Source organism: Salvelinus alpinus, chromosome 31 (assembly GCF_045679555.1).
Source record: "Salvelinus alpinus chromosome 31, SLU_Salpinus.1, whole genome shotgun sequence".
Taxonomy (NCBI): Eukaryota; Metazoa; Chordata; class Actinopteri; order Salmoniformes; family Salmonidae; genus Salvelinus; species Salvelinus alpinus.
The window spans coordinates 8,657,469-8,667,332 of NC_092116.1; the positions used below are offsets into that span (position 1 = coordinate 8,657,469).

Consider the following 9,864-nt stretch of genomic DNA (forward strand, 5'->3'; position numbering starts at 1 on the left):
CATAGATCATACTTTGGTATGGTGCGTATTCATTGATGAAATAGCTGTGGGAAAAGTAGAAATAATAATTATAATATACTTTATAATAATATAAAAAATAATAATAACGTGTAGCCTACACTGACTATATAGGCTCCGCTTGGGCCCTAATCTTTATTTCAATTCATCCAAAACCATATAACTTTGTATTAACTTCATTGTTTGCGATTGTGAAAGCCAGCATAAACTGAATAGCCCTGTTATCTATGTATACTGAAGAAATGTGGCATATTCAGTGATGCTGAATTTGTATTAACATTCTTGAAAATGACATTTTAAAAAGTAAAACGTTACTACCATGTGTCAGTCTGTTCATCCATGGCAATCAACCTTTTTGGATTGCCATGGATGTCGACTGGGTAGCGCATTCCAGAGTAGGCTACATCCCTAAAAGTCATCCGTCTGCATCGAAAAGGCTAAAATATTTACCAGCGTTTGAAAAATAAATGTAAGGCGCGCTGTTTCCTGGATACATAACAGGGAAAGGCATTGGTAGCAAACATCCGCCCAATATGTTGCTATCTTTGTAAAGAGTTGGTAATTGCACATTTTTCCCGACATCTGAAAAGTGGTCGACTGGAACTGGTCCTTCAATGTCCGTGGATAACTGTCGCTTCAATTTATTCCGACGATTCTGGAACCAAATTTTCACTTGAGTCTCGGTAAGTTGTAATGAATTCGCCAGACAACCCCGTTCTGCACTGCTCAGGTACCTTTTCATGTCAAAGGTAGATTCCAGCTGAAAAATTTGCCTCTTGGAGAATATAGTGCGTGTTTTCTTCTTTGCCATTGCTTTGGTTTTCGAGTTTCCTTTATGTTGCTCAGGTACATCGTCGCAGCTGCTAGTGCTCTCCGTCCTTGGACAAGTGTCAATCATCTTCGTCGCCTTGACGTCCTCCCGGCAGACTGAAAGCGCACGAGTGGAGGCATCGTGGCGGGTGCTGTTTGTTTGCGCTGTGAAATGAAGCGATAAAACTTGTTTTGATGCAATGGTGACAACAACTCGTATATCATCTGTAACACCCACTGGACCACAGTAAGTGTTATATGAAAAATGATATAACCCAGAGTTTGAAGTAGCCTAGGCTGGATAGTCTTTTAATTGCTCAGATGTTATAGTTTACCATAAATTAACACATGCAAAACCTAAATGGGCGATTTTAAGACAACCAAATAAGGGCTCACCTGTCTCGGTATGTGTGTAGTTTGACTCATGTCTTCTTTCTACGTCGTAGTCCTCATATCGGTGGGTAAAAATATTTGTACAGCCGGCGTCGCTCTGCACTTTTGAGTCGTATGCATCCAAGTTGCTGTTGTTGTTTTGCTTCAGACTAAGAATATTGTCAATTGTGAATTTCAATGAAGCAGTCCGACAGGGAATAACCTCCTTGTTCATATTCCCCGACATTTGCAGTTTTTCTTGTGTTCTGAATGGTGAATTGAGGTCCCCAAAACATCGAAGACTCCAGATACTCCAAGCACCATTGCTCCTCGATTGCAACTACACCAGGGCGTAGGGTATCATTTATTCAATGAACCGGAAGTATGTGGTTTAGCTGCTTTTGATTGGTGAGATTGCGAGGCAGCGTGAAGCCAAATAGGTGACGCCTATCAGATGAGAGCGGGAAGCATATTTAGGCAAGACTGAAGTTAACCTCCTTGAGTGTTTCCTCGTGTTTTCTTGGGAATATTCATTTTACAGTTAATAGTGCCCAAACTATTTTGTAGATGTTTCCCAATTCTTTTCACAATTAGGCTACATAAATAATTGACATGTAGCTAAAATAGGCTATATAGGTATTCCACTCCATATATGCCTAAGTGATGTCACATTCATACAGTTGAGACTGATATTAACCAGTCAGGTATGTACAGTTGTATCACCTTTTTGCTCCCATTAATCATATTAATTGAAACGTTAAGGTGGGCACTGATATTACCTCTCCAACAGATTAGTCATAATGTCGTTTTGTAATTTCATTTGATTTGGAGTGTTACTCATTAGACAGCTATAGGGAGATTGAGGTTTTAGAAATGTAGGCTATTAGGCTGATAAATTATGTCAGTATATGAGGCCTATATTCTAGACATTCTATTAAAATGTTCTAATTTGACGAAATCAGTTTCCATTATGTCTAATGTAGTTCATTTCAACAATTTCATTTAATTCATAATTTCAAACAACTTAATTGACAATTACAGTCAATTCAAAGTGTTAAAAAATGTGAAATCTTTATTTACCCATGCCCCTATCCTGAGCCTTAACAAATAGCCTGTTGAATAAGAAGAAAAGTATTTTCAGTCGTCCCTTTAAATGTCTGCATCTTCTAAACGTTGGTGTGGAATTTCTAAAATAATTGTTCCTTAACTTTTTGAATTGTCAACCAAATAAGGCCTAAATGCGGGGGCATACATAGTTTGCTGGTCGTGAAAATATCCTGGTGAATGTTTATGAATTTTGAAAGGGAAAATGCGTATTGCTCCGGTTGGATTAGGCTTTCAGTGTTATTTTCGATTGCCGTAGGCCGAGGCCTAGCCACTGGTCAGATGGAGCCTTACTGAGACTGGCTTTCAACATAACAACAATTCGCGCTAAAGATGATAATACAAAGCAGGCCTTTATATCAACACAATAAACCACAAACATGGTGTGCACTTCATACATTTTATTTACATTGATCGGACAACTCGTGTACAAAATGTCATATGAAACCCACTTTAAATAGCCTAAGAAATGTTAAATAATACAGTCCCCGTAACTCCATGCTCGTAAAAAGTCTACCTACAGGTTACAAATTTTGTCATTTAAAAAGAATACAAACACACAAACTGGTTGACTAACCCTTGACAATATTCCATCCAGTTTCCATGTAAATAATTATATAAATCTAATGATATGTGCTTAAATTAAAATTCCCAAATGTAGAATAGTGTCTGGCTTGAGGGATTCACCTTTTTGTACACACTCAAATCAAGAAAATACATGGCAATTGCAACTTGCATATTGAAATAGAGAAGTTGGGGCCTATAGGCTAAACAGGTTGGTCAAAGTGTTGTTGCCTTATGAATGTGGCTGTGATTTTGGTGATTTGCAATAAAGTCACGGTCAGCAATGAATCCAAACTTGGAAACCTCGGGAGCCCATTAGGTGCACGTTTTGTTTTTTGCCCTAGCACTACATAACTGATTCAAGTAATCAACTAATCATCAAGCTTTGATTATTTGGGTCATCTGTGTAGTACTAGGGCAAATATCTAAACGTGCACCCCTTGGGGTCCCCAGGACTGAGTTTGGTAAACGCTGCTCTACCATGTACAGTACGTTAGTTCCATATAATACACCAATAATGTGTCTCACACAAGGCCTGTGATTTGTGATCTTATAAAAGACATGGGGTGGGTGAACTGGGAGACGGGATAATTCACAGTACTCGAGAAGGGTGGCGACACCTGTGCCAGGTTTGCGCTCAGTGTCCCAGGTGCTGCGTTCTCGTGGTACAGAATAGGGACCCTGACAATCCTTTGAGCCGAATACGAGATGCTCGTGGCCTCAATGTCGGCAACTAGCTGTCTCTTCCACTTGTTCCTGCGGTTCTGGAACCAAATCTTGACCTGCGTCTCGGTGAGCTGTAGAGAGGCGGCTAACCCCGCCCGTTCAGTGCTGCTCAGGTAGCGTTTCATGTCGAAGGTGGACTCCAGCTGGAAAACCTGACTCCGGCTGAACACCGTGCGGGTCTTCTTCTTGCAAGCTGCTTTCGTATCAGGTGTTTCACTGTCTTCCCGGGCGAAGCAGGAAGGCCCTGTTTCGTCATCCTTGTCGTCTGTCAGACTTCCCTCTGCCCTCTCGTCCGGTTGGTCGTTGTCTTCCACCGGCTCCGGTAGAGCGGGAGAATCCCGGTTGCTGGTTTTTAGAGAGTCTCCGGGATCATCGGAGTTGCTGGAGTGGCACTGCGGACCTGAAATGAACGAGGAGTGTCGTGAGCTACATTTTACGCACCGGCCAATAGGGATCAATAAATGCATTTATCTCGCAATCATGATATCAACCCTAATGGCAGCAGTGATAAGTGTTTGCAGTTTTCGACGGTAGTCGATTTTTAAAGTGCTGCGGGCAGGCCATCCTATCGCCTAACAAAACATAGAATAATGAGCTCTTAGCTTGTAATGAAACACGTAATGAAACACAGCCTTGCAATTGTATGATAAGCATAATTATGGTGTATGAGCTTAATTTCCAATCAGTGTTACGTTTGAAATGTATCGAAATGGCGTGCCATACCCCGTTTAAAGAGGAACCGAATGGAGAAGTTGTACGCACGGGGTAAGAGCGAATACACTAGTACTGTTATGGTTTGTTGCAGGATATATGGGCTATGCATGCCACATGCAATGCAGTGTTGTCTATTTTTACTGGCATGGCATGTATTGTGTATCGTCATTGGAAAGAAGAATATAAGCTAATAGGCTATTACGCACAGAAACCTCAAAGCATTGTCGATGGCAGCTCTTTCACGTTGTTTTTGTCTGAGGAAATGCGTAGCCTATCCTCAAATGCTCCTTATTGTGAGAGCGGATCTGCCTAAGAAGAATGTAGGATATTAGCTAGTAAACAATCTACCCTACCTACAGTTGTGTGTGGTTATAGGCTACCCGTTATGTCGCTTCCATACATAGACTACATAGATAGACATTTGGGACAATTAACAAAAGTGACACTAAGACCTACTCTGTAAATCCCTGCAAGCTTTGTTTGGCGATGTCCCACACCAGTGGCGTTGGGCGTTTAATCCAAAGTAAGACACTTGACGCTCCACTTGGTTGCAGCGGCTCTCAATGACAGCGACTTGGTTGTAAGAGAGTCCCGTTTCCTTACAATTCCCCTCATTTTCTGTCGTAGATAGCCTGTCTGTAGTCCCGGTAGTAGACCGAAGTAAATTCTCAATGGAAAATGATGAGCTTCTTGACGTTGGACCATGATGTTGAGATTCCGGTGCCTTAACAAGCATATTTTGTCGTCTTCAAACCACCTAGTCACCGATAAATAAATTACTTACAAAATATGAACGTGCTGTTTAGACATTCTTGGGTGTCTCTTTAGCTTTGTCTTAGTTATGCCTAATCTTTCTCTCGAAGTCCGTCGAGCTAGCCATGAGAGTTCGAGATAGAGGGCGAGAATGTGAGAGAATCCGTAGATATACTACTACAGTAAATTACATGGCGCGAGATCCACGCGCAGCAAAAAAAATGCCTCTTGCGATTGGACAGTGGAGGCAGCGGGCAAGATTAATCCAGAAAAATATCAGAATTACTCGCTTTGAGCCCCCTACTATACACTGTGTGATAGTCTGCATTGAGGGGTTGGACGGGACCCCGTCTCTCAGATGCTTTATTTAGGTCAATTAGGGAACAAATCAAAGCAGAGATACGGCTGTGTCCCCGGGCTGGGATGCATGGTAGATGAGATGGCTTCTTGGAGAATGACACAGTACCTCCTATTGGTTACTTTTGTCTATGCACGCTCTACATTTATTATACCATTTATAGTTGCATGCATGCATTCTTTCTCGTGCAATGACTATTCCAATTGATAGGAGGATGGACACGTGCAATTCATAGAATATCAATAGACTATCCATTTCACAATCAATTCAGTTTAGCTAAACATGTAACCCCTTCTCTAACGGGTATAGACAGTCCAGGGGTATAGGATTTCGATTTTGCAGGAATTCATTTTTCATTATTAGTCATTATATATTTATTTGTTTATTTGGATACCCATTCGTTTTTTGCAGAAACAGCAGCTACTCTTCCTGGGGTCCACAAAAACACAAACACTGACGCTGATAGGCAAAGATAGTCACACACATTTAAAATACAACGATATACAGACAATACAACAACAAAATATGATGTGTGTGTTGGAGTGTGTCTGTGTGTTATGTCCGAGAATTGTCTTGTTAAGCAGCATATAGTTATTGATCTGGGTCTAGTTTAACCTCTATATGTAAAAGGCTTATTACGTTAATACTAAGTTTAGTCAACATGTTTTTGTTTTTTGTTTGGCCTACTTTTGAAAGTTACTTTAGTTCCCAAAAAGTGTCCCAAGATATCTAATTCAAATAATAATATCGCTGTTATTGTATACCTACCTCAGGTTGTTTAGCCAAACTACCCAATATTAAATACATTTTTATAACAGGGTAAATTGAAGTGGTTTCCAATATAGGCATTTTAATATAATAAACGAACAGATATTATGCAAAACAGCGTGTGAAATATTGTCTTATTGGGCCTGAAATTCAAATATAAGTTGTGTATTGTATTGTGTATTGTATTAATTTCATATGTGTTCATTTTTATTGAATGGTTTCAGGCAAGCAATGCCATGCAGCATAAGAGAGTTTTGTATATTAGGGTGATGATTATGATGATTACGGTGATGATTATTATTATTAGGCTTTTATTATTATTATTATTATAATTAAAAAAAAATCATAAACTTAGCTATTTCATCTAACTTTTAATTTTATTTCCAATTGCACATTATGCTCTAAACCTGGCCAGTAAAACGTCAAACAATCCCAAAACAGTTTCCCGAGTGCCAACAACACAATTTAGTAAAACTAAGCCATCATTAATATTCAAAATGTTTATTGAATGTTATAGGTTTTAGTACTGAGCTTTAATAGAGTGAATTGATATTCAATATTTGCTTTAATCATCTTTATCGTGATAAATGTTAGGTTAAAATCACATTTGCGTCGTAGAAAATGGGGCGTTACCCAAATAGACAGATATTTGTGGTGTTTATTTTGTATTTTGGACACCAGACCATGCACTAGGACTGGCGTGGTGTGTTATAGTAATCACAGAAATATAAAATATGATTATTATTATAAATCCATGTATATTGAAGTTGATTAATAGCCCATAGGGTCAGTAATTTGAAGATTCACTAAAATTGATTAATTGAAAAAACAAACCACTCAGTTATAACAAATAAGAAATCCCCCAACACGATGATTTCTCTCATCAGTAGTTACAATAGATAGACAAAATATTCATTTACACTTCAATTTAAATGACTAGATTAAAGGTTTTCCCAATATGTTATTTTAGATTTACTTCATATGGATGTCTCAGCAAACTTTTTTGGTTGAATTTAGGATTGTTGATCGACCACCAAGCTATGTCCACCTAATTCTGAAAACGTAATCTCTTAAATTTCCTGTGCTTTGTAGGATGAACCTATTTTAGTTTAATTGACTAATATGTTTATTTGTTTTTAATTGTGATATGAACTGTGATAACCCTTCAGACATCACAAATGTTTCATAATTATCTCATGATAAACATATGATGGGACTAATTGTGCATTTTACCCACTGATGGACTTGAGAACATGTGACTCACCTCTAAGCAAGGCTCCTATGCCTATATCATATGTCAGGGTCTGCAGCTCTTTGCATGATGCCAAAGGGTCTTGTGTTGGTTATCCTGTAAAGACTATGTAAGAATGTGTAACTAGGGCTGCGTAGCCTTTCGCTTGCATCTATTAATATGCAGCATGAAAATAACCAAACTATAACCTTATACAGTGTCTTCACCTTAAAGACACCCATTGAAAAACACTACTGAGAGAAAAACACAGGTGAAAAATACATTGGCTGTGGCACTTTACATTAAGTGGCTCTAAAACCTAGCCAGGCATGTATGCACACGTTTTTACTTACAACAGTGGTGTTCATTTGCAGTTGTTGTAATAAAACATTGGATTTTATATGCGTTAGGTTTGTACACAAATTCTAATAATTGTGGATACATCTTGCCTCAATCGAGAAATATTGCTTTAGATTGCAGTTTACATATCCTTTAAATTGTGCAAGCCACAAAGTATAACAGTTGAACTCTGCTGCAGTGTGTACCCGCATTGTACTTACATTGCATGTGTGACCCAAAATACAATATTATTTTAAAATACATTTGAAATCATGATGTTTTCAAACTATACAACACACTGTAACAATGCAACATTGCTTGATTATCATGAGTCACAGGCCGTGTCTAGACTTGACAGTTCAGACACAAACAAGTACACACAGACACACACGCAGACACATACAAGTACACACATAAAACTATAGTTTGTTCTATTGCAAGTTAGGGGTGGAGAACTATAGTTTGAGAGTGAAGGGGGTCCTACACGGCAGTGTTTACAGACATATTCAATCTCTCCAAATTCCAGTCTGTTGTCCCCACTTGCTTCAAGATGTCAACAATGGATTCTGTACCCAAGAAAGCGAAGGTAACACTCGCTTCAGTCATCATAAAGTGGTTTGAAAGGCTACTTAAGGACCATATCACTTAACCGACACTCTAGACCCACTACAATTCGCATATCGCCCTAACAGATCCAGGGATGACACAATCGCCATTGCACTGCACACTGCCCTATCCCATATGGACAAGAGAAATACCTATGTAAGAATGCTGTTAAATGACTAAGCTCAGCCTACAACACCATAGTGCCCTCCAAGCTCATCGCCAATCTCAGAGCCCTGGGTCTGAACCCCTGCCTGTGCTGATCCTCAACACGCTGATCCTCAACACGGGGGCCCCACAAGGGTGCGTGCTCAGCCCCTTTCTGTATTCCCTGTTCAGCCGTTACTGCGTGGCCACACGCACTTCTCCAACTCAATTATCAAGTTTGCTGACGATACAACAGTGGCCTGATTAAAAACAATGATGAGACAACCTACAGGGAGGAGGTGGGAGCTCAGGTGGAGTGGTGCCAGGAAAATAATAATTCCTTAACGTCAACAAAGTGAAGGAGCTGATCGTTGACTACAGGAGACCACAGAGAGAGCATGCACCCATATCGACAGGGCCAGAGTGGAAAGGGGCAAAAGCTTAAAGTTCCTTGGCGAGCATATCACTGACAACCTGAAATGGTCCCTTCACACAGACATCGTGGTGAAGAAGGTGCAACAGCGCCTCTTCAACCTCAAGAGGCTGAAGAAATTGGCTTGGCCCCAAACCGAGCCACGGCCTGTTCACCCCGCTACCATCTAGAAGGTGGAGACCGTACAGGTGTATCAAAGCTGGGACCGAGAGACTGAGAAATATCTCCAGTCCATCAGACTGTTAAACAGTCACCACTAGCCGGGCTCCACCCAGTACCCTGCCCTGAACTGAGTCACTGTTCTAGAAGGCTACCACCTGGTACTCTACCCTGCACCTTATAGACTGGTGCCCTATGTACATAGAGTCATTGAACACTGGTCACTTTAGTAATGTTTACATACTGTTTAACCCACTTGAATATACTGTATTATAGTCATGGCTCATCCTATATACACTATATGACCAAAAGTATGTGGACACCTGTTCGTCGAACATCTCATTCCAAAATCATGGGCATTAATATGGAGTTGGTCCCCTCTTTGCTGCTATAACAGCCTCCACTCTTCTGGGAAGGCTTTCCACTAGATGTTGGAACATTGATGGGGGACTTGCTTCCACTCAGCCACAAGAGCATTGGTGAAGTCGGGCACTGATGTTGGGCGATTAGGCCTGGCTCGCAGTCAGCGTTCCAATTAATTCCAAAGGTTTTTGATGGGGTTATGGTCAGGGCTCTTTGCAGGCCAGTGAAATTCTTCCACACCATTCTCGACAAACCATTTCTGTATGGACCTCGCTTGTATGCTGTAGCGTTAAGATATCCTTTCACTGGAACTAAGGGGCCTAGCCCGAACCATGAATAACAGCCCCAGACCATTATTCCTCCTCCACCAAACTTTAAAGTTGTCACTATGCATTGGGGCAG

At 40.4% G+C, this 9,864-nt stretch overlaps 1 protein-coding gene across 1 annotated transcript; it reads right to left on the minus strand.

Moving 5' to 3' along the window:
- Positions 1–2,690: 2,690 nt before the first annotated feature.
- LOC139561701 (homeobox protein HMX1-like) lies at positions 2,691–5,608 on the minus strand. Its single transcript, XM_071378955.1, has 2 exons — positions 4,765–5,608; positions 2,691–3,994 (listed from the first exon to the last, which is right to left on the minus strand). Exons 1-2 carry the CDS (start codon positions 5,042–5,044, stop codon positions 3,393–3,395), a joined length of 882 nt encoding a protein of 293 aa, XP_071235056.1. The 5' UTR covers positions 5,045–5,608; the 3' UTR covers positions 2,691–3,392.
- Between the last annotated feature and the right edge of the window lie 4,256 nt (positions 5,609–9,864).

Bases quoted from the DNA above. Each gene is read 5' to 3' on its own strand.
- LOC139561701 (XM_071378955.1), bottom strand. From the start codon at position 5,044: ATGCTTGTTAAGGCACCGGAATCTCAACATCATGGTCCAACGTCAAGA. The intron at 3,995-4,764 runs GTAGGTCTTAGT...CGTTCATTTCAG, and splicing joins AGCTTGCAGGGATTTACAGA to GTCCGCAGTGCCACTCCAGC.